The 24,978-nt window shown below is 37.0% G+C and overlaps 3 protein-coding genes across 11 annotated transcripts; all 3 read left to right on the forward strand.

The window, feature by feature from the left end:
• The first annotated feature begins 3,091 nt into the window (after positions 1–3,091).
• Positions 3,092–11,090, forward strand: LOC133793837 (uncharacterized). 9 transcript variants are annotated; one of them, XR_009875000.1, is made up of 9 exons: positions 3,092–3,393; positions 4,047–4,075; positions 4,372–4,408; positions 4,618–4,674; positions 4,921–4,997; positions 5,779–5,876; positions 7,971–8,221; positions 9,772–9,837; positions 10,889–11,090. XR_009875000.1 is itself a non-coding variant. In XM_062231099.1 (5 exons), the coding sequence occupies exons 1-4, from the start codon at positions 3,143–3,145 to the stop codon at positions 4,987–4,989; spliced, it is 414 nt and encodes a 137-aa protein (XP_062087083.1). In that variant the 5' UTR covers positions 3,101–3,142; the 3' UTR covers positions 4,990–4,997; positions 5,779–5,877. The 9 variants fall into 9 exon arrangements, 2 of the variants coding, with proteins under 2 accessions (XP_062087092.1, XP_062087083.1); XR_009875003.1 differs by lacking the exon at positions 9,772–9,837 and having other exon boundaries at positions 3,096–3,393; positions 7,971–8,060; positions 8,143–8,221; XR_009874997.1 differs by lacking the exons at positions 7,971–8,221; positions 9,772–9,837; positions 10,889–11,090 and adding an exon at positions 6,825–7,304 and having other exon boundaries at positions 3,108–3,393.
• Positions 11,091–11,341: 251 nt separating this feature from the next.
• LOC133816064 (uncharacterized) lies at positions 11,342–15,383 on the forward strand. Its single transcript, XM_062248752.1, has 3 exons — positions 11,342–14,565; positions 14,676–15,067; positions 15,141–15,383. Exon 1 carries the CDS (start codon positions 11,342–11,344, stop codon positions 12,659–12,661), a length of 1,320 nt encoding a protein of 439 aa, XP_062104736.1. The 3' UTR covers positions 12,662–14,565; positions 14,676–15,067; positions 15,141–15,383.
• A 63-nt stretch (positions 15,384–15,446) lies between these two features.
• LOC133816075 (uncharacterized) lies at positions 15,447–17,028 on the forward strand. Its single transcript, XM_062248758.1, has 3 exons — positions 15,447–15,683; positions 16,252–16,446; positions 16,519–17,028. Exons 1-3 carry the CDS (start codon positions 15,447–15,449, stop codon positions 16,888–16,890), a joined length of 804 nt encoding a protein of 267 aa, XP_062104742.1. The 3' UTR covers positions 16,891–17,028.
• Positions 17,029–24,978: the final 7,950 nt, after the last annotated feature.

The raw sequence follows: 24,978 nt of genomic DNA on the forward strand, positions 1-24,978 counted from the left end.
TTACAACCAACTTACACAGTCTAGTCAACAGGCATGTGTGTGTGCATGTGTAATCAATTTGGCGTTTCTTTTTGGCCTTTTAAAGCTAGGGTCATTGCCCATATTTGGCGATTTTAGCCTTTTTTTCATATTGTAACCATAATGGAGGCTATAACTCTTATACTGATGGTAGCCCTTTACACTAGTAGAGTATCCTCCAATATAATTGCTAATTACCTGGTACCAACTTACTCAGTGTCGGCTTTCACACATCAGTATAGGTAGCTCTTTTCCAAAATGGAGCCTGAAAAAGAAACTGGAATAGGAATGCTCATACAATGATAATGAGTTGATCAAATATGAATTGGATGGTTTATAATTTTTCAAATATGGTTTTTTATTCCAACAAAGTATAGGACTTATAACGACCATTTTCTAAAATACAAAAAATATGCTCATCAAATTTCTTCCAATCAGGACAAGAGATTTACAAAAAGACATATGCAAGGCAAGATAATCAATTTATTGGCAATTTCATATAAAACAAACCCCCAAGGATTTCGTGAGGGAATCAAATCTGACCGTGTCTAAGGCTTTAGTAAAGATATCTGCAATTTGTTTGTTAGTCTCAACATATTCTAAAATCAATGTTTTGTTTTCAACAAGTTCCCTAATAAAATGATGACGAATGTCAATATGTTTGGTGCGAGAGTGCTGAACATGATTTTTGGAGATATTAATAGCACTTGTATTATCACAAAAAATGGTTAAAGTTTTAACATCAAACCCATAGTTTGCCAACATTTGTTTCATCCACAAAAGTTGAGTACAATAGCTTCCAGCAGCAATGTACTCAGCTTCGGCTGTTGACAAGGAGAAGGAGTTTTGTTTTTTACTATGCCAGGAGACCAAATTGTTTCCTAAGTAAAAACAACCACCACTTGTGCTTTTTCGATCATCAGTGTTTCCTGCCCAATCTGCATCACTATAACACACAAGGTTAGAATTTGTTTCTTTGGAGTACCAAATGCCTAAATCAAGAGTATTATTGATGTAACGAATAATTCTTTTTACAGCAGTCACATGAGACTCCATGGGGTTCCTTTGGAAACGAGCACACACTCCAACACTGTAACTTATGTCAGGGCGACTTGCAGTTAAGTAAAGGAGACTCCCAATCATACTCCTGTAAAGAGTTGGATCAACTTTCTTCCCATTTTCATCTTTAGACAATTTGACTGTAGTACCCATGGGAGTTTTAGCAGGTTTAGATGCATCGAGTCCAAATCTTTTCACTAGACTTCTTACATACTTGCTTTGTGAAATGAAAATTCCTTCATCAGACTGCTTCACTTGAAGTCCTAGGAAGAAATTGAGTTCTCCTACGATGCTCATCTTAAACTCTTCCTGCATTTGTTTCACAAATTCTTGCACTAGAGAATCATTAGTAGAACCGAACACTATATCATCAACATAGATTTATGCTATCATAATATTTTCATCAACATTTTTGATGAACAATATTTTGTCTACTCCCCCTCTCTTGTACCCCTTTGAGACCAAAAAATGAGTTAGCCTCTCATACCAAGCCCGTGGGGCTTGTTTCAGCCCATAAAAAGATTTTTGCAATTTAAAAACATGATTAGGATTGTAAGGATCCTCAAACCCTTTGGGTTGTTCCACATAATCTTCCTCATTCAAAAATCCATTTAAAAAGGCGAATTTTACATCCATTTGGAACAATTTAAAACCAAGAACACATGAAATAGCTAGTAATAATCTTATGGATTCAAGTCTTGCAACAGGGGCAAATGTCTCATCAAAATCAATTCCTTCAACTTGAGTGTACCCCTGTGCAACTAGTCTATCTTTATTTCTTATTATGGTCCCATATTCATCAGTTTTATTTTTAAATATCCACTTTGTACCTATAACATTGGTATGACTTGGTCTAGGGACAAGAATCCATACCTCATTCCTTGTGAATTGATGTAACTCTTCTTGCATAGCATTGATCCATGATTAATCATTTAAGGCCTCCTTCCCAGTTTTTGGTTCCAAAGTGGAAGTAAAACAAACAAATTGAACCAAATTTACATACCTCTTTCGAGTGACCATACTCTCTTCAAGATTTCCCAAAATAAGGTCAAAAGGGTGATTCTTTTTTACTCTGGTTGATGGTTCTTTTTGAACGGAGTCAGAGGAAGTAACTGGATTTTCCTTCTCTATTTGCCCAGTTGCTGTTTCGACAAAATTGGCATTTGATACGTCAGCAGTGGCTGTTGTCCCCTCCGAAGGCTGTGCTGTCGGATCCGCCATTTCTTTATGATGTTGAACATCAATGAGCCTGTCAATTTCCTCCTCATGGGAGTACTCAGAAAAATCTTTTAAATCATCTACAACCACATTAGCTGATTCCATAATAGTTTGGGTTCTCATATTATAGACATGATAAGCCCTACTATTAGTGGAATAACCAAGAAAAACTCCCATATCCACTACAAGAAATCTGATCTTTACCTACCAATATTTTACCTACAAATATATATTGGTAGGGAAAGTAATGTTTTGCCTACCAATATTTATTGGTAGATAATATTAGTAGGTAAATGCTAGTCCATTATATTATATTTCTGAACAGAGCTTTACCTACCAATAATATGAGTAGGTAATGATCTTTACCTACGTATATTATGGAGGGAAATTTTTTAACCATTCCCGCTCAATTTTCCCCCGTTTTTTATTTTCATTATATTATTTTATTATTATAAATGCTTATTTGGAAGCTTATGTGGAGTAAATAAGCTGACATTTACCTACCAATTTCTTACCTACATATATATATTGGTAGGTAAAAATATCTTTTGCCCACTAATATTTATTGGTAGCGAATATTGGTAAGTAATTATTTGTCATTAGTATATTAATTCAGAAATGTTATTTCCTACCAATATGGAGACTTTACCTACATTTATTTTTCAGGGAAAAATTTTACAATTCCCGCTCAATTTTTCCTCCCATTTTTGCTTACTTTTTATTTTATATTTTTATAAATGCTTATGTGTAAGCTGATGTGTTATAATATTGATGATGTGTTAAATTTGTTGTAATATGTGTCTGCCATGTGGCCTTTTTTTTTTTATCAAATTAACAAATACATTATATGTTATATATTATATTTTATAACCCTTTCACGCACCCTTTTCTTTCCTGTTTCCGTTCCCTGTTCTCTCACAGCCCTGTTCTCCACAGCCGTTCCGTTCCGTTCTCACAGCCGTTCCGTTCCTTGTTCTCTCACAGCCGCACGCCGCACCCTTTCCCTGTTCTCTCACAACCACACCCTTATCACAGCCACACGCCGCCTCTTCCAGTTCTTCCTCAAGACCTATATATCTGCAACTCCTGGGTAACAAGGTATCACCCACGACTATATTTCAAATTTGTTTCATTTTCAGTTTTTTCTTATTTCAGATCAAAGAAAATAGTTTAGAATTTAAAAGCAAGAACAGCTTCTTATCTGCATCTTGAATCGACAACGATCCAGCCGTGTATCGAATGTTTTGAGGCAGTCTCTTCGTTTATGATAGTGAAATGATATTCTAGATGCTGTAGAATGTCTAGCTCACTCGCCCATAAATTTACTTCCAAGTTTTCCTGTTGACTGTGGGACTTTTATGGGTTTGAATTATATATAGACATATAGACTTTTATGGGTTTGAATTGTATATAGACATATAGACATAGGCCTACAACACGTTCAGATTTAAATTTATATAATTGCAAATGAAAAAAAGTCAAATATTCAACACTTTCTAAATTTATATAATTGCAAATGAAAAAAGTCAAATATTCAACACTTTTTAAATTTATATAATTGCAAATGAAAAAAGTCAAATATTCAACACATCCTGTGAACTTTTTTTTTTGTCTGTTTAATCAAATTATAATATATTAAACACTATTAAACCATAAAAATATCTGAAAAGCGTTGTGAATATTTTGGTCTATTTTGTATTCTGACTATACTAGTATACATACACTCGGTTTGTTGCTTCTTCTATTTGCAGGTTCAACAAGCTTTTTCAGACCTGGAGAGGTAATTTCAGTGATTTTTTGGGTACAGGAATCTTGTAAATATGCTAGTGTTATTCTTTAATGGGTGGTTAAGTTAGTTCAAACCTTCGGAGTGGAAATTACCAACATATGTAATATCTAACTAAGTTCTATATTGTATTAGTTTATAATAAAAATGGCTGCTTTAAGAAGTCATTGGCAGCCAACATATTTGATTATGCATGTATTTGTTTGCTCTTAAATTGTAGCAGTAGCATCCTTTGGCTAAAAAGCTAATTTCTCAAACTCTTGATTCTTTGCTGCTGTTGTTGTTTATAGGGAGCGTGGTTATCTTGTTACTGATGAAGTGTTTGAGGTAATTTTTAACATAGTTGCTTTCGATGAAAGCCAAGTTGTAATTGTATGTTGACCAGTGATTGGTGGTGGCACTTATTTGTCCAGTACTTGTAGCTACTGGTATGAGAGTTATTATTAGCTCGTGTTCTCTCTCCCACTCTCTCTTTCTCTCTCGATTTTCGTGTTGTTAATTTCCTATTCTCAATTGCTGCTAAATATTGGTCGCAGGCATTGGTAAAAATTGGATTCTCGCTGGACTCTCCTGCTTTTTACACTGTCTATGAGGTAAATCATTTACTTGCACTTCATGGATGGATTCTAAATTTTCTTAAGAAGCAGTTGAAATGATCTATTTTTCACTTGTGGTACATGGCAAAAAGTTGATGCATGTGCAAGAATTTGGATGATTTTTTAGTGCGGATTTTCTTAAAGAGATCAGTAGATGCTATAGATTTACTTGGGATTTTCTAATGATGTTTATACATAATAAGTTTATGGCTGTCATAGCTCATTCTTTTATAATTTGTGCAGAGTTTTGATCAAAAGAAGAATGGAAGATTCATATTAGATGATTTCATATCTCTTTGTATATTTTTGTAGTCAGCTCGGTAAGTTTCATATCTCACAGGAAAAGTCCTCTTCTTTTGGACTATGAAACAGATTTGCTTGATGGGATTCGATTTGGTTTTTTTTTTTCCTTTTTATTTTGGTTACTACCCTTTGAATACATGTATTCACTGGTGCTATTTCTTGTAATTGCCAAGATTTTTCCTCTGTTTATTATAAATAAAATGGAAAGAAAAAATCTCAACTTTTTTATTTTTATTTCTAGACTCTCCAGTCAAAATGAATTTCTGAAAAATCCCCATTGATTTGATTTCATTGAGTGTGAACCCAATCCCAATGACCAACTTTTAAGTAACTTAATATTCTGACCCAATGTATGTTCATTTCAACAACATTTTAAAAGAAAAAGCTCTTCTTTTTTCTTTTCTACTTGCATTGCCATTCAAAGTTAAAAAATTGAGACAAATGCAAATATTGGGTATGAACCTGTATATGTAATTGAGTTGGTTGGATTCTTGAATACTTGAATTGGATCAAATAGAGGAGTACTATACTAGTATACATATGTATGCAGCAAAAATAATGTATGTTGTGGAATATCAAACTTGGAGTTGTTTATTTCTCTATCGATTCCTTTATTGATTCTTTATATTTGTTTGCAAGTTATGTTTTCTAAAAATTTTGTATAACTTTCAGATCTGACTTTATTTTAGTTTTGATTGATTTTGAATGTGTAAATATGAGCATGATTGAATTCTTGTTGTTTTTATTGTTGATCATTATTTTCAATCAGAATTTAATTGTAATATGAATTTCTTGTAGTGCTTTGAGGTTTTGGACTTGGTCTGGGTGGCTCTGTGATTTTTGAATTAGGCTTGGCGGCTTTAACACTTTTGGAATTTAGCCTTGGAAGCCTTGAGGTAACATTTTTATGATTTATAGTGATATCAAATCCTTACTAATTTGAAAGTTTGATGATGAATCATTGTCCTGAGGCACTTTTTGGTGCTTTGTTTATAGTTTTTGTGATTGGTTGTTTATGCATTTGAATTTGTCTATGCTATTTCTTTTGTATTTTTTCTTTGGTACTTTGTTTATGAGTTGTTGTTAGTGGCTTTCCCTCTGTTGTTTATGTACTAAGATTGATTAAAAGTCTAGTTTCTTTGAAAGAGACTACAACATAATAAAATAAAAAATCAGTAAGTTAACACTATTTAATAAGCTTACTGTCATTTTCTATTGGTACTTAGTTTAGAGTTCAGAGACAAACTGTTATGGTTTCTTTGCTTTGTGAAATATTAATAATTCATGTGGAAGAAGAAAAATTAAAGCCCATTTTTTACCGGGGTGGAAAGAATCTTTAAAGCCTCCTCCTGGGCAGTAGTAGTAACCTTTGAACATGTACAAAAATATGTGCACCACATATATATACATACATATATTTATATGTTTCTATATAATGACAATAGTTCTTTCAATTCAATATTGTTTTTTTTTAAAAAAAAAAAGAAAGAATTAATAATAAAGATGCATTCATGAATCCTTGTCAGATAGATCAAATCCCATGTTACCAAATTAAACCTCCCCAAAAAATGCAACGTCCATGAGAGGTGCTTGTCTAGCAGCAACTTCCATGATTCTCAGTTTAGCTACCCCAAGTAGCTAAACCATAACAATTTTCATTGTTTTCCTCATCCTTTTTAGCCTCTCCATTTTCATTTCACTTCCCCCAAATCAATCTCCCACTTTCTCTTCTTTCTTATTTTCCTATTTCATTTATAATAATCTACAAAAGAGAAAAATCTTTAATATTTACCATCCTTTCTTATTCTTTTTCTTGCTCTTGTTCTCCTCTGTGTTCTTTCTAGAATTTGGGTTCATCATCAGCTCTACCAACTACAACAAGGGACCCCATTTTGTTGGTTCATGGATCGTCATTGGATAAATATACCAAATAAACTTTCAGCAGAATATGCTGCTGGAATGAATGAATTCATTAGTGTTGCAAGACACTCCATGGACTCCAATGGGATGGTTCTCTGCCCTTGTTGTCGATGCGTGAATAAGAAATCACAATACATGCATGTGACAAAGTTGCACTTGATCACTCATGGATTTCTTAGTACTTACACAAGGTGGTATCACCATGGTGAGCAAGTAGAGGAAGTAGAAGATGATGGATTATTTGATACCGAGGATAATGTCTAAGATTCAGATCAAAGTGATGATTTGGCGGCAGGTCTTTGTAACGTCCTACGTTTTCGGGTACCTTTAAACGACTCGGGTCGGGATTTTTCCCCCGGGTTAAGAATATTATTTTAAATAATATTATATTTTGTTGGTAAGTATTCCATGAGTTATTGCTAGCCAAAATATGAATTTTGTGATTTTAAAAGTCAAGATAAGACTTTCGGTCCTGGACCGACACAAAAACCCTGATCGGGTAAAAATCTCGGAAAATAAAACGAAAAATCATGGCAATTATATTTTGGGCATAAAATACATTCATAAAAGTTAAAGTTTGGTCAAAAATAATAAACCTAAAAGAAAATGGAAATTTTAAGGCATTTTGTGGTAAATGCCTAATTTTGCCGAAATGGGGAATTTTATTCCATGAATGGACCTTAGGTTAAATTTTATTATGTGATTAATTAAATTAAATATGAGAGACATTTAATTTAATTAATTAATGTTAAGTTTGGTGATTAAAACTTAATAAGAGTGAAAAAGGTGTCAAAAGCCAATTTGGACTTTTCTTCTTATGAAACCTTTATAAAAAAAAAAAAAAATTAATGATCACATATATGGCAAAGGGTGGCCGGCCATGTGGTATTTTAGGGTGGTGTGAACCCAATTTTATAAAGATTAAATCCCATTTAATTAAGAAGTCAAGTGGGCAAGTGGGTAGAAATGCACTCAAGTGTTTTGTGATATTTTGAAGAGTATTGTGAGCTATTCTAAACCCCAAAACCGATCCCCACACTCCCTCATTCACTCTCATCTGATTTTTGAAGACTCTCTCAAGTGTTCTCTCCATTTTCAACCCCAAGAACACCAAATAAACTTGGAAGCTAAGTCTTGGTCTAGGAAGGGTTTTCCCTAAGGTAAAGTTTCATTAATCTAGACTTTTGTCAAGTTTTAATCATAGAGTTTCAAATAGCTAATTATCTATGTTGTTGGGGGAAGTTGTTTAGGGTTTTTGAAAGGTTTTGGAGGAGCCAAAGCTAATAGGAAGGTCAAAACCTTAAGCAAGAACACCAAAGAGGTAAAAAGTTTACTTTTGATGATTTTGTTGTAGGGTTTTTAGTTTTAAGCATTATTTTGCATATTTAATGCTTAAAGTTTCTTGTTGGTGATGTAATAAGGTTATGGTAGTTGTTTAATAATTTTTATGATGCATGTGTATTGATTTTTGAAAATGGGAACCAAAACCCCCAAGGGTTTTGTAGGATACCCTAAAACAAAACATGTTTTAAGCTGTGACTTCCAAGGGGTCAAGCAGCCACTGTATATTGTTTTTGTAAAATTAAATTGTATTGTGATGTTGTTGAGATTGAGTACAAAAAATTGAGCTTTTGAAACACTAAAAAATGTTTAGAAATGAGTAAGTTATGCTATTTCAAAGTTTAGGTAAAAAACAGTTTTTTTCGTATTCTTATTTTCGGAACCAAGTTTGGACAGCCACTGTATAGGGAAAATGAACCCAGTTTTTTCTAAAATTTTGTGGACATATTGCTGGCATAACCTATTATTCCACTGTAAAATTTGGCAAGAAAATATTAAACGGTTTGAAAGTTATTAACTATCAAAGTTTGGAAAAAATAAGGACTTGAAAATAAGGTCATTTTTTACCTCATTGTTGGAAAATGATTTCACCAATCAAAAATGCTCATTTTGACCTAAGATTTTACAAAGACCTAAATGGCATAACAAAAATGGAATTGGGAAATTTTGGTAACAATTGGGTAAGTAAATTTCAAGTTATGAACTAACGAAGTATGTAGTTAAAAATGTGAAAAATAGGTTTTTCACACTTAGTGTAAAAAATGAGATTTTGGAACATAAGGTAAAAAGTAAAATTTTGTTTATTTCAAGATATAAAATGGTAAGTCTTGAAATCATATTTTCACTAAAATTACCCCTTTGAGTTTAAATGAATTATTTTTATTAAAGAGTTTTTATTCTTTTTAAAAATAAGATATTTAATTTATTAATAGTTAATAAATGAAAAGAGGGTTTAAAACCTTATATTTTGAGAAAATAATTAAATGAATTATTTTTCTAGTAAGTAAAATTGATTAATTGATTTTGGAAAGTTAATTAGACAAGATGAGAAATTTATAACGGTTTTCCTAATTAAGACAAATTAGGCAATTTTCTTAAAACGGTGTTTAAATATTAAAACCTTAAGAAAAATAAAAGGAAAATTTAAAGAGTTTATTTTCTTTAAAAATAATTAAGGAATTTATTTGTATTTTCTGGATATAATGCCGGCTAAAATCTTACATATTTTAACCGACTAGTCGAAAGTGCGGGTTAATAGCGATACCTTGAAAGAATAAGATTTTTAGCAGGTTGTGGAGAAATACCATTGTGATACCCGAGCCTAGGTATCAAGACCTTAGGATAGGTCTCCCCGAGACTTAGGGTTTAGTCTCGAATATTTTGTATGACTTTCCTTAATAGGTTTAAAACCAAATAAGGATTATAAATCCTTACAAATGACTTTTATTAAAATGACCAAACTGCCCAAAATAATAATAATGAATTATGAGTGCCATAATTAATCCGAGTATACTGTATGGATAACTACAGTATTGGCTAAGCGTAACTGGATTGAACGTTGGAGGGTGAAAACCTGCTGAGCGCTAAGGACTCCAAGTAAATCAACTTATATTGTATGGCTGCAACATGAAATGATTATTGTCTTGTATGTTAGTATAGGGATACATGCACATATATAGGCTGTCATAGAAAGTTGCTTAGAGACGTTAGTCTAGTGAGTGCTGATTTAGAAAATATGAACGGTAGAAGTCCGTCATATCCTAGACGGTTGATCCCCGTCACACTGCTTGATTTTATTTATGTCCGGTTCATTACCGCGACGAGTGGCCATGAGATGAGGATAAGCTGGTTAAACCTAGGGGCGCCAAGATAAATGGGACCTAGGGGCCCTCATGCTTACTTAATCATTGGACGGTTAGAATCCGAGCAAGTGCTCTAATAAGTTATTCCCGGATAGCAGCCGTGAATATTGCCCATTCAGTGAGAGTGCCTAGAGATACTAGGGGTTGCCAAGATTGAGTGAGGCTGAGCACCCTAGGGGAAACTGCTCACCAGCACCACTGATTAACATAGAAGTCTCCGTAAAACCGTGTAAATTGGATTACACTCTTGAATAAGTAGCGATGCCCTAGGTAACACGATAGTTACCCTTGATGAGAATATTTATTGGCTAGATCTTAGTGTGGGAACTTGGTTCTCTTTTACAGATTATCAATTATGTTGGAGGGCGCGTTACGCATGAATTGTTGGAAATTGTCGAGCGTTGGTCTCGAATTATATGGTGATATAATATATCTGCTTGCTCTGGGATTTTCTGAGTGCAGGGATATAATTGTTGATAAGATATAGTTGTGATATAATATATCTGCTTGCTCTGGGATTTTCTGAGTGCAGGGATATAATTGTTGATAAGATATAGTTGTGATATAATATATCTGCTTGTTCTGGGATTTTTCTGAGTGCAGGATCTTTATCTAGTTATGAATTAATTTATCCTTGGTTATCAGGCATGACCATATGTTTGCCAGGACGCTTTAGCGTTCTTGAAATCGATTGTGTAGGGTCCGGAACCCTAATTCTCTATATGCTTTGTTTGAAAGTTGATCTTACTAAGCGTTTTCGCTTACCTAGTTGTTTCATGTTGTAGGTAAGTGCAAGGGCAAGGCAGAGCAGTGAGCGCTGGAGTCTTCCTTGCAAATGTACATGTGGACTGACCTTTTGGGAAGCCATTTTATTTTTGGAAATGTTGTGTAATTTTCCTAAGCAAGGCTCACTCTACTCTTTATAAAATATGTTTGTAACTAAATGTTAAGTATGGCCATACGACTTTTTAAAAAGTTTTTTTTATACGGGTTTTTGAGACATTTTGTTAAATGAAAACATTTATATTTCCTCATTATCGAGTCTTGAAAATCCAAGTCGTTACAGTCTTCATGATGCTATTGGTAGTAAGTATTTTGACATTGGTCCAACTAGTGACTTCAATGATGAATCTCCACTTAATGTGGATGACAAGTATGATGCATTGTTTGAGTCACTTCATAAGCCTTTGTACAATAATTGTAAAGGTTTCTCTGTCTTAAGCGCAACGGTGAAGTTGATGAATCTCAAAGTGCTTAACAAATGGACAGATAAATCATTCGACGGTCTTTTGGAGTGTTTGAGAGAGATATTGCCCGAGGGTAATCATTGCCCAGGGAATTATTACCAGACGAGGAAGCTTCTTTGTGAGGTGGGCTTAGGCTATGAGCAAATTGGTGTTTGTCAATACGATTGTGCATTGTTTTATGGTGAGAATGCAAATGCAGTGTCATGTCCTGTATGCAAGTCTAGTCGTTATGTACGAAATCAAATCCCACATAAACGACTTAGATGGTTCCCAATCAAGGCACGACTTAAGAGAATGTTTAGTTCGAAGCACACTTCTAAAGATATGCGATGGCATAAAGACGTACGAAAAAATGAAGCTGGGATTTTACGTCATCCTGCTGATGGGGATGCTTGGAAGCATTTCGACAATGTGTATCCTGACTTTGCAGCTGATTCTAGGAGTGTACGAATGGGGTTGGCGTCAGATGGGTTTAACCCTTTCTCTAATATGACATCAACCTATAGTTTGTGGCCAGTGATATTAATTCCGTACAATATGCCACCTTGGGCTTCTCCTAATGGAACAAACTATCTCATGTCTTTGTTAATTCCAGGCCCTAAATCTCCTGGAAAAGATTATGATGTGTTCTTGATGCCATTAATTGAAGAGCTTAAAGAGTTATGGGATGGAGTCAATGCATATGATTTGTATGGTCAATGCACGTTTAAACTTCGAGCTGCAGTCTTGTGGACAATTAGTGATTTTCCTGCTTATGCATACTTGTCTGGGTGGAGCACTGCTGGTAAATTAGCATGTCCTGTTTGTCTTGAAGATACAAGATATAGAAGAATAACTGACAAACCATGTTTCATGGGACATCGATGTTATTTGAAAAGAAACCATTCTTGGAGAAAAAGTAAAGAAGATGATGGATCTACTGAATTACGTGGCCCTCCTAGAACTTTTACTGGGGACGACATTTTAGAGCAATTGGATGAAATTCCTATTCATACCCCTGGTAAAGCACCAAGTAATTCTTCTAGAAAACGTAAGCGTGGAGAGAAAGAGCTGAATTGGTGTACAAGAATTGTTTTGTTTGAATTGCCATACTGGTCAAAGCTCTTGCTGCATCACAATCTTGATGTGATGCATATAGAGAAAAATGTATGTGATAACATTATTGGAGCACTTTTAGACATTGAAGGTAAATCGAAAGACACTTTAAAAGGTTGTAAGGATTTACAAAATCTTAATATTTGTGAAGAGCTTTGGCTGAAGAAGGACCTATCTAATAACAACTTGAAAAACCTTATGCTAGTTACACTTTGACGAGAGAAGAATGCAAAGATTTTTGTAAATTCATTCAAAGTGTTAGATTACCGGATGGATATGCTTCGAATATTAGTCGATGTGTAACAGATAATGACAAACTAGGAGGAATGAAAACTCATGATTGTCATGTTTTACTTCATAAGATATTACCAGCTGCATTACTTCCTTTTCTGACAGACAACATTCGTGGTACTTTGATTGAACTCTGGCAATTCTTTCAAAAAATTTGTGCAAAAACATTATGAATTTCTGACATAGAAGAATTGAGAGATGGAACTGTAATAATTTTGTGCAAGTTGGAAAAGATATTTCCCCCATCATTTTTTACCATAATGGTTCATCTTTGTGTTCACCTACCCGATCAAGTGTTATTAGGTGGTCCAGTTGCTTCGAGATGGATGTTTGGGACAGAATGCCATATGGGTTTGTACAAGAAATATGTGAGAAACATGTCTCGGCCTGATGGTTCAATAGCAGAAGCTTTTGTTTTAGATGAAGCTGTAACTTTCTTGTCAAGATATGTTTCTAACATAGAGACAAGATTCACAAGACCCGAGCGTAATTGGGATATACCTTCTCCAAATCATAAGTTAGATGTTTTCAACTCCAATGTTCGTCCATTAGGGGCATCTACTATCAAATTGCTTCAAAATTGGAGACAAGTCGTTCAATGGTATATATTGAACAATTCTGTAGATGATATCCAACATTTTATCGAGTAAGTAACAATTTATTTTATTCTTCTAAATTATCTCAACAAAATATCATTTACTTATTCCTAGAAATGAATTTGAATGTAGTGATCATATAAAGTTGTTGGAAGAAAAAGGTCTTTCAGATTCAGAAGTTGCCTTAGAGCACAAAGAACAATTTCCTTCTAGGTTTAAGAATAAAGTAAGAGATTATCATTAATGGTTTCTTACTAAATTCTTAAGTTGTGACATCATTCATCATAATTCAAATTCTTTCATACTACAGGTGTCTCAAATGCGAGTTCAAAAATCACCTCTTGCCAATGATGATTTGTACTCTTTATCTCAAGGTCCACTTGAACGGTACAACACCTACCAAAGTTGTATTGTAAATGGTGTTCGATTTCGATGTAAAGAGCGTGACGATACTCTTAAGACACAATGTTCTGGAATTTGCACTAAAGGTGATCATGACAATATTAATATCCTATACTATGGTGTCTTGATTGAGATTTTGCAGTTGTCATTCGTTTTAGATCGGAAGGTGTTCTTATGTCGTTGCAAGTGGTATAACTCTAATCCAAAAGGTAGATAAATTGTTGTGGATCATAATTTGACTTCCATCAATACATCTACTGATTGGTATTCTAATGAACCATTTATCTTGGCAACTCAAGCACAACAAGTTTTCTATTTGCTTGATATGAAGCGTGGTTCAAATTGGCGGATTGTTCAAAAAGTAAATCATCGATCTATTTATGACATTCCTGAAATTATGGAAGAGACAGTAAATAATGATGTGTTTCAAGAAGAAGAATCATTTCAATTGCCACCTTTTCAACCAACTGAGGATTTCATTTAAAGTTCGTCTTTAGTTCGATTAGATGTTCCTTCTGTAACTCTTTCAGACCAACTTGTTGTTGATTTATTTTTAAACCAAAATCAAAATGTTGATAAGGATAGTGACTTAGATGAAGATTTTGATGAAGGAAATATATTCTCTAATAATGAAACATTTCTCTCAAGTGATGACACCAAAAGTTATACAGAATCAGAATGTGATGATGATGCAGATTCTTAATTCATAGTTAGTCATCTTGTCATTGATCAGTTAGTGCCTCGTGAAATTTGTCTACAAATGTTCTTCCCCAACTAGCCAACTAGCCAAGCACCCTGTACACAAACAGAAATACAAGTACAGAAACTAAGGTTTGCAAAAACTGAGATGAAACAAGATATCCAGATTCTTAATTCATAGTTCGTTTCTTAATATTTCTAAATATTTATTTACTAATCATTTTCTTTGTTTTATTTCACAGAATTTTAGTCATGGCACCTGGTCGTCGCACTACTCGATCTACTGCTCAAAGTCAACAAGTTGAACCAGTCATTGATCCTCCTGCTCCACCTTCACAAGTTGTTCGCACTACTCGGTCAAGTATAGAGAATCAACAAGTTGAACCAGTCATTGATCCTCCTGCTCCACCTACACAAGTTATTCGCACTACTCGGTCGAGTTTAGAGAATTAACAAGTTTTTCGCACCACTCGATCTACGGTACTCAGTCAACGACCTAGAACCATCGCACAATCTAATGTAGAGAGAGAACACCCTCAAGGCTCCACACACCCTACTGTACAGGGTGAACAAGTCAATGTGACGACCCATTTTGATACCGAAGATGATAATCAATCTTCCCAAGTTCCATCAGGTAAATTTAATGTCTTTCATGTTCATTTCTTTAAATTTCTATTTATTTTAATTAAGAATATATTGTATTGTAGGACAAACATCTTCCTTTAAGCCACGTGGAGTTACTCGCGGCTTGACAACTACAACTATAGCTAAGGCATCATCAACTGGAAAGTTGTCAGTGACTTTTCATGCGGAGTGTCGTCAACCAATTTGTACTAATGCTGAGAAATTTAATAATGAGATTGGATTCATTATTCGGAATCATGGTACATTTCATTGTAAAGAGTGGAGAATGGTCCCAGAAGATGTGAGAGCTCCATTGCGACACTATCTTTTGGTAAGTCATTTCACAATATTAAATTTATATTTGTAATATTTATAATTAATATTGTTTTATGCTACATGAACATTTTGACATCAACTTGAATGATGAGACAACTAAAAAATGCATTGATGAGCAAATGAGAAAAGCTTGGAAGGGTCATAAGTACAAGCTGCACTTATATTTCAAAGAAATTGGAGGAGAAAATGATCTTGAGATGGACAAGAGCAAACGTCATCCAGACTTAAAAGAAGAACATCAAGAAGATTGGATGATTTTGTGTGATCGTTGGTGTTCTCCTGAATTTAAGGTAACATTTTTTTATCATAATATTGCTATTATGATAGGAACAAGAGACCCGACATACTATTTACATATTACTATTGTTCTTAACATCTAGCTTTTTGCTATTTTTTCTGTTTTATTGAATTTATATTGTTGTATGTTTCCATGATTGTACACAAATGTCGAAATACTGCTTAATTTTGAAATATTGTATTGGCTATAGATGACCTCTTTGTTGAAATTTCTGTCCTTCTTTGACTGTGATACCCAATCAGTTGTTGTGTTTATTTCATTTTGGTTGTGGGAATGAAGTTTTTTCTGACTATGTAGTTGATGTAGTTAAGGTGTTTGGTTAAATGTTTGAATGAAAAAATGAAAGCTAATGTTATTGTTTTGACATCATCTACTCTTTCTAGTATTTGGCCCTACATAAACAACATCTACTCTTTCTAGTATTTTGTTTTGTCTTTGATTTACAGATTTTAGTGTTAAACTGTTCAATAAAGTTTGTAATAAATAGACATTGTGTTGTTCAAAAGAAAAGGTTGTGTAAAATTTTTTCTAATAAATTTTATTTGGATTTATTTCTTTAGGAAAGAGCATTAAAGAATACTACCAATCGATCAAAGAGGAAATGGGAGTCGAAAAATGGTTCAGTCTCCACACCACGACATCACATTCGACGTGGAATGGTGTTAACTTCTCCTACCGGTCAAATTAAGACATGGCGTCTAAAGCATTATGATGCTGAGAAAGGATGGACTGGAATAGAGCTCGGGCCATTATATGTAAGTAATTCAAATTTTTATTTATTATATTTATTATATTTCTTACTAATAATTAATTAAATATATTAGTAGGATAAAATGATGAAGTTAAGGGGTCAACATCCTCCAGAAGAATTGTCTGATAAAGAGATTATGGAGCGTGTACTTGGACGTGATTCGGTATACTTGCGAGGGTGGGGGCGGTCTCCTAGTGTCACAACTTCTACTTCACATCGTGAAAATATTGTGGGTAATCAACCAACTTATGAAGAGTTACTTGAACGACTTAATGATACAACTTCCTGCCTTAATACTACTAACGAACAACTTAGTGTAGTTGTGGATATACTTTGTCATAACAATTTGATGGCACCGCCTCCACCACCTCCAACAGACCAAGCTTCAGAGGCAAATTTAAGAGAGTCGCCATCTATTTCTGTTCGGGAGTCACAAGATGATTCTTAGTTTATTTACATTAATTTACTAAGGAATGAACTTTATGAAGTTTTTTTTATTTTGGTAGGGGTAACCTTAAAATGATAACTTTATGACTTATTTTAGTATTGAACATTATAAAGAATTTTAGCATTAAACATTTTATTATTGAATGGTTTTTTTCTAGTTTATTTCTAATATATAACATTTACAAATAACTGTTATTATCTTTTACCAACACATAACCATTAAATTTGAACAAAATATAAATTGTGTAACAAACCAATAAAATAATGCTATGTGGGCTAATAAAATGATACCACGTAGGATGCCACATATGATGCCCCGTAGGATGCCACGTAGGATGCCACATATGATGCCACGTAGGATGCCACGTCATCCGACACGTAAAACTACAAAAACCATATCAGCATACACGTAGGATGCCATGTCATCAAACATGTCATCTGATGACTCATCAATTGATTTATAACTTAGTGGGGTCCACTGATTCTTTTACCTACCAGTGTTAATAAGTGTAGGTAAAGACTCTTTCCCCAATAACTTTTACCTACCAATCTCTACCAATTCAATATTGGTAGGTAAACCATATTACCCACCATTAGGCTAGTTTTACCTACACTTACAATTGGTAGGTAAAGACCCCATTTTCTTGTAGTGATCACTCTTGGCATCAAATTACCCAGATTCTCACGATCTCTAAGAATATATCATAGACACCCAAAAACATGAAAGTAGTTAACATTGGGTTTTCTACCTTTCCAGATTTCATAAGGACTTTTGTTTGTACCTGGACGCAGAAAGACACGATTAATTGTGTAACAACCTGTATTAATAGCTTCTGCCCACAATTTCTTTGTGAGTTTTTTGCTGTTAAGCATAACTCTGGCCATTTCCTGCAAGGTACGATTTTTCCGTTCCACTACCCCATTTTGTTCAGGGGTTTTGGGAGCAGAAAATTCATGCAAAATTCCAAACGATTTACAATATTCATCATAAACAGAATTTTCAAACTCCTTACCATGATCACTCCTTATTCGTACAATCTTTCCAATGTTACAATTTTTTTCAACTCTCAATCTTGTACATAGAGTTTGAAAAGCTTCAAACATATCTGATTTTTCTCTTAAGAAATCTACCCAAGTAAATCTAGAAAAATCATCCACACATACAAAAATGTATCTCTTACCATTAATACTTTCAACTTGTATAGGACCCATGAGATCCATATGCAATAATTCTAACACATTTGAAGTATTAATATCAGATAATGCTTTATGGGAAATTTTCAACTGTTTTCCCAATTGGCATGATTCACACTTACCAAGAGATTCTTTACCCAACTTGGGTATACCACGGATGAGACCTGCATTAGCAATCTTTTTCAAGTTTTTGAAATTTATATGACCAAGTTTTTCGTGCCACAGGTTAGTAATATTGAAACTTGATGAAGATGCATGACATGTGAATTTTTGTGTGAGAGTGTAACAATTATCCAAAGAACGAGAACCTTTGAGAACAATATCACCATTTTGATTTAAAACATTACACTCATCATGTGAAAAATTAACATAAAAACCTTGGTCACAAATTTGATTTATGCTAATTAAGTTGGCTTTCATCCCATCAACAAGAAGCACATTTTTCAGTTTCGGTAACCCTTCAATGTTTAGAGTACCTTTACCTAAAATATTTCCTGTCATTCCATCCCCAAACATTACTACTCCACACTTCAAGGATTTGAAGTTGGTAAGTATGTTGGCATTACCTGTCATATGTCTTGAACAACCGCTATCAAAGTACCATGAACTAGATGCATGCATTTTGTGACAGGTAAAAGTAGCCAAGCAAACAGAGTTAACTTTCTTGACCCATATTGTTTTTGATTTTGAATTTCGTTTGGTCAAGAATTGATTCATACTACCAAAGTGTTTATCATAATTCTTTTTGAATAAGTTTAACAGAGAAAAACACTTAGGTCTTATGTGTCCTTTCATCCCACAAAAATGACAAACTGGTACAAAATGTTCAATGTTTCTTTTTGGAGAAATTTTCTTTAGTTATAGATCTGTTGCAACAGATGACAACTTTGTGCTCTCAGCAGAGTGACTTGTTCCCGCAACACGGTTAGCTGGCACAACAGACGGATAATTCATAGATTTTACAAAAGCCGTTTTTCTTGAGGACTCAGATCTATTAGATCCTAATCCACTGTAGTCACCAACCTTTTTTCCTACAGAAAGAATATCATCCAAAATTCCAGATCTAGGATTAAGCATTTTGACACCTTTTTGCAAAAACTCAATTTCTTTATTCAAAGAAATAATTTCATCATTTTTGGAAGCAATAATCATCTCATGTTTTTCAATTTTTTCAACAAAATTTTTATTATTGCTAGCCATTAGACGATTCTCAGAACACACATTCAGCCATTGATCATACATTATTTTATAAGACTCTTTTAATGACTCCTCATCTAAGTCAGAATCATCAGAATCACTATCAGAATTCTCATTATTCTGAATAGAATTATTAAGGCATAACACATCCTTGTAATCGACTGAAGAGAAAACAATACCTTTGTGAACAGAGGTTAAGGCAACACTATTTTCCTCCTCATCACTCTGTTCAGAGTCTTGATCACTCCATGTGACTGTCATGACTTTCTTTTTCTTTAAGGTATTTGCACACTCAGATTGAATGTGTCCAAATCCTTCACATTCCCTGCACTGAATACCCTTTTTATTAGTCTCAAAGGGTTTAGAAAAGTTACCTTTTGGGTTTTTGGATATGGCCTTTTTGTTTCCCAATTTCTTTATGTATTTTTGGAAATTTTTTGTCAACAGAGCCATCTCATCATCCGAACTTTCCTTCTTTTCTTTAGAAGATTTCAAGGAAATAGAATTTTCCTTGATTTCCTCTGTCTTACCTTTTTGTTTAATTTGTTGGTTTAGTTCAAAAGTTCGAAGTGAACCCATCAGTTCCTCTACTTTTATTTTGTCCAGATCTTTTGCTTCTTCAATTGCAGTTAGCTTTGTCTGAAACCTGTCAGGGAGAACTCTAACAATTTTTCGAACCAAAACATTCTCTTCAAGTTTTTCACCAAGAGCAAAATATTCATTAGCAATATCTGACAATTTCTCATAAAATTCAGTGAGGGTTTCATTTTCATTCATTTTCAAATTTTGTTGTGAGCTTAACAAGCCTAAAACGCTTGACATCAACAGTTCCTTCAAATTGAGTTTGAAGAATTTGCCAAGCATCTTTGGTCGAAACACATGAAGAAATCAATTTAATGCAACCTTCACCAACACCATTAAAAATAGCATGTAATGCTTTATTGTTGTAATTGGACAGTTTATCTTCAACATCAGTCCATTCAAGTTCAGATTTTTCCTTAGTTATATCATCGCTTTCTGCTGGAGGAGTCCAACCACTTAAAACAACTCTCCAAGCCTTTTCATCTTGAGATTTGATAAAGGCTCTCATTCTAACTTTCCAGTATGGATAGTTTGAATCGTTGAGTAAAGGGGGGCGAGTTATGGAACCTCCTTCTGTGAAAAAAGATATTGCAAGAACAAGAACAACAAACAGAATAAACCAAGATCACACTAAAAAATGAGTGACTCGCTCTGATACCAATTGAAATTCTATTTTTAGTAATTACCAAATTAATTAAACCATGTGAATTAATTAAAGTGCGGAATGGTAATTAATTGTGTTGACGCGGTTCTTCGTCAACAGGTAATTAAAAGAATAAGAGGATGTGATTAGTGCTAGGTAATGAACCGAAACAAATGAATGAACTTAAAATGAACTGATGATACGAATACTTTTTTTAGGTGGTTCAAAGGTTAAAATCCTTCTACTCCACCAGCCAATATTATTGCTATATTTATGGTATTCTTTACAGGGTATTTCTTTACACAATAGAATCCAACCCCTTGCAACTCCCAGGGTCTCCATATTTATAGGAGAGGACACCTGGGGGTTGGAAAAGGGGGTCATCCCGTGACCTTCTTACCCATCATGTCACTTCTGTGACATTCATGATTAATTCCTAAAACCTGACAAATGAAGTGTGGTCTAATCAATAGGTAAGGGGGATAATGGGCCGCACGGCCCAACCGAGTCGTGGGTGCCTGAACACGCACGTTTATGCTGCGTGTCCGAGAATTCAGGGATATATCAGACACGTGATGTCTAATATATGCACGTTTACATTGCGTGGTTGACTTCATATAAAGGGTCACAGCTTCCAACTCCAGTTCGTACCTCGAACTGGATGTCTTCTTAGCCCGCGGTCTTCATACCTCCGACTCGGCTCCTGAGTAATCTTAATAAACTTTTGGCTACCTCGAGCTAAAGAGGTAGGACCTGATAACAGCAGCTCCGGCCATGTGCCATCCACGTGGCTGATATAATTATGCCATATCTCAGCTCGCTAATAGCCCGTGGAAAATTAGGGCGTACATTTGCCCCCCAAGCCTCTGCTCGTGGCACACGACGCCACCTGGGGCCACAGTGGGGGCTTTTAGGCATCCTTGTGGGCTCTTCACATTCCGCCCATTACGCATGCGCTGAATACGTGGAGCATCATGGTTGGTGACGGTACGTCTTCCGAGAACCGCATTAAATGGCCTAGCCTATACTCGGCCGCCGTTTCGCCTATCGAGTAGAGAGCCTCATATCCCACATCAGGGCAATCCAATGGCCCTCCTCACTTGGACTCCTACGTATATAAAAGGGGTGGCCACCATACGCATGGGCCACCCGTTCATTTGAAAATTTTCTAATTTTCCCATCTTCTTCTTCGTTCTCAGCCTCAAAAAACCCTCTTTTTCTTCTGGTTACTGTTCCCAGCGTTCCAAAAGTTCAGGCGTGAGAGCTCCTTTGAGGCTTTGGCACCAGCTATTCCGATGAGGCTCCAAACCGGACGACCCCTTCATCCTCCCCACTGCAAAACACTTTGTAAGTTTTATGCTTATGCATGCTTTAAATTTTCTCTTCACTGTAGCTTAGTTAAATTGTTCCTGTAGCCGCATGCAACATTCTGTTGGTTTTTTGTGGGTATGAAGGGCGTAGGTTTTTATTTTAGGACATCGATCGTAGAAAAAACCATTTAGAAGCATGACTCATAGGGTACGCTTTCTGGGGAAATTTTTTGGGTAGGATTTTCGGTATGCCTGTTTGAAATATCTAGCCTTTTGGGTGCAAAACCGGGTAGCTTAGGGGACACGCTTCACAGGAGGTTTCGCACTGTTTGCCTACTGAAAGTTTCCTTCCAAGGAAAACTTTTATCCTGACCCTCCTGACACACGGATTCCGAGTAATCGGGGATCCGTTGGGAGCACAGGCGCGTGTTCATAGAGCCGCGTGGTCTCACTCTCCACGCGCTGAGATTACCTCAGCCCGTGCAAAGGAAACTCTTCGCGTTAGATTCTTTCTTATGCTTAGGTCGCCTTTTCTAAAATTTCTTCTTTTTTTCGCTAGGCGACCAGATGGGACCAAAGAAGACCGCCCCTAAGAAGACTGCTGGCGACCCATCTTCTCAGCAAGCCAAGGGAAAAGAGGTGGTCACGGATTCTTCGATCCCCATTTTCAGTCCCGCCATGGAGCAGGAGCTCGAGGTGAGACTCGACGCTTTCTTCGAGGCCGAGAGGATCATCTCGAAGATCACCGACCAGGGGAAAGTGAATAAGATATTCCTTTCCCACAATATTGAGATTGGGAGGGGTGCTCTAATCGCCCGACCTCCCCTAGAAGGCGAGCGGAGCTGCATGCCGCTCGATGAAGAATACGCGGCTTGGAGTGACGAGCACCTCAAGGTTGGGGCCTTCCTCCCGCTTGACCAGTATTTTTCCAACTTCCTCAATTATGTGAGGTTGGCCCCTTTCCAGCTCCCCCCTAACTCATACTATTTGTTAGCGGGGCTGAGGTACTTATTCCTGAAGTAGGAATGGGAGGTCCCCACCCTGGCGGACATCCATACTTCTTCTGCCTCAAGGCTAGCCCGGAGCAGAGGGGGTGAGGCGATGGGTTCTACTACTTGACCCATTTTCCAAACACGGCTGCAGTCATCGAGCTGCCTAGCCACCCCAACGACTTCAAAGACCAGTTCTTCATGTCAACGGGGTTCCGCAATTGCGAACATCACTACGTCAACCGCCCTCGTAAGTACCCCTTGCTCTTAGCTCGTGAGATGATTATTGGTTATCTTCCTTTATTAGTTCCTGACTTAGAGAGAACCATGCAGCCATTTTCGCAAGGACGCACAAATCCATGACCCTTGGGGGCCAATACGAGACATTGGCGAGGCTACCCCCAGCGAAAAGGACTACCGCCAGCTCGTGTCAGATGAGACGATGTTGGCGTGCAAACTAATCTCTCCAGGCTAGATTTTGACCTTGAGGAGACCGCGGGGCCTCCCCCCGGCTCGCGAGATAGCACCCATTCTCGAGGAGGAGGCCGCGGGAGAAGAGGAAGAGGACGAGGAGGATGAGGTGCCCCTCGTGAGGCGGAAACAGGCTCTGGAGGTCGCCCAACAAACGGACGAGGAGAGGGCCCAGTCCGGAGCAACAACCGGTCCCTCTGGGCAAGGTAATCCTTACATGTTTAGGGACTTAGATAGGGCCACTATAGAACTTCGGTTAGCTAGGTTCAATCCTAACCAGCCCGTTCAACGTCACCGAAGTGACCTAGACCGCGACGTAACCCTACTCCAATGCGTCGACCAGCTCGTGCTGGATTACGATAGTAGCCGCCCTAGGGGCACTGTAGTCGTAGACAACACCATAGCTTTTAGGTCAGTATTTTTTGAGGAGTATGGGACCAATCTTCGGTTGTGGCCCTCCCTTCGGGAGGGTATAGTAGCTTCGGGCCTTAGGCAATATGTAGAAGAGTCTAGTCCCGAGCCTTATTCGGACCCAGAGCCTCTTCCAGCCCGCGAGGTCATTAACCTAGACTCCCCCGCTGCAGCTCCGGGGCCGGTGGTCGTGACCATAGATTCCTCCTTTAGCTCGAAGGGTAGGATCCCTTTCAATATACTTGAGATCTGTTTTTCCTTTAACTTCTGTTGTCTTGCACAAATATTTCTATCTATATATTAACATTTTGCCTTTGCTTTCTCAGAGGAGATGTCTCAGACCGGGAGCAACGACCTGCGATCTATGTTCCCTTGAGGGAACCCTTCCTCGGGGGCCTCTGGGCCCATGGTGAAAAAGCTCCGGCTGGCGAAGAAGGCCATTGGGAGTGCCTCTAAGTCCCCTGCAAAGGGGAAAAACCAGGCTCCAGCAGCTCAGGAGAAAGTGCCTCTGCCACCTCCTGCAATGAAGATGCCTCCTCCCCCGCGAGTTCCCGACCCTTTTCAGGAAACGAAGGTGCCCAATGGAACCTCGTCCACCATCACCCCTGAGGTGCGCGTCCCAGTGAACCCCCGGGCTCTGGAGAAGATCGACGACGTCTTTCGGGGGACGGTCTACGAGACGGCGAGCTACACCGTGGACCATTACTACAATGCCGCCAAGAGGGACCTGCGGGCGATCGAGACGAGGAGCCCGGAGAATGTGATGGAGTCTTCATTAGGGATGGCTCTCACGGTAAGTTGGCCTTGCCATTTGTATCTCGTGCTCATTATGCATTACATGTTTGTTTTTCTTTTTCTCTAAGGCAGTTGCCTTATCATCTTTTTGTCTTGCAGGGTGCCTTGGCTCTCCATCGAAGCATATCCCGATCCAGGGCTCGGCTCGAGGATATGAGGAGCGAGCACCAGAAAATTTTGGCTGCCCTTAAGACTGCCCAAAAGCAATAACAGGATGCCCTAGCGGCTGCGCAGGCCGAGCTGGACACATCTCGCCCCAAGTTGCAAGAGGCCGAGGCTACCCTGGTTGCTTTAGCCGCCGCGAGGAATGAGCTCGAGGAGGCCAGGGCCGCTCGGGTCGCACTGGACGCCGCGAAGGCCAAGGCCGAGGAGGCCAAGGCCGCCCTGGCGATGGAGAGGGCAGCCGCTAGCTCCTCCATGGAGGCCATGCTGTACCACTGATGGGTCTACAACCCAGATGGAGACTTCTCCTTTATGGGGGCGGATGCATGGGATAG

This window comes from Humulus lupulus, chromosome 1 (assembly GCF_963169125.1).
Source record: "Humulus lupulus chromosome 1, drHumLupu1.1, whole genome shotgun sequence".
Classification (NCBI taxonomy): domain Eukaryota; kingdom Viridiplantae; phylum Streptophyta; class Magnoliopsida; order Rosales; family Cannabaceae; genus Humulus; species Humulus lupulus.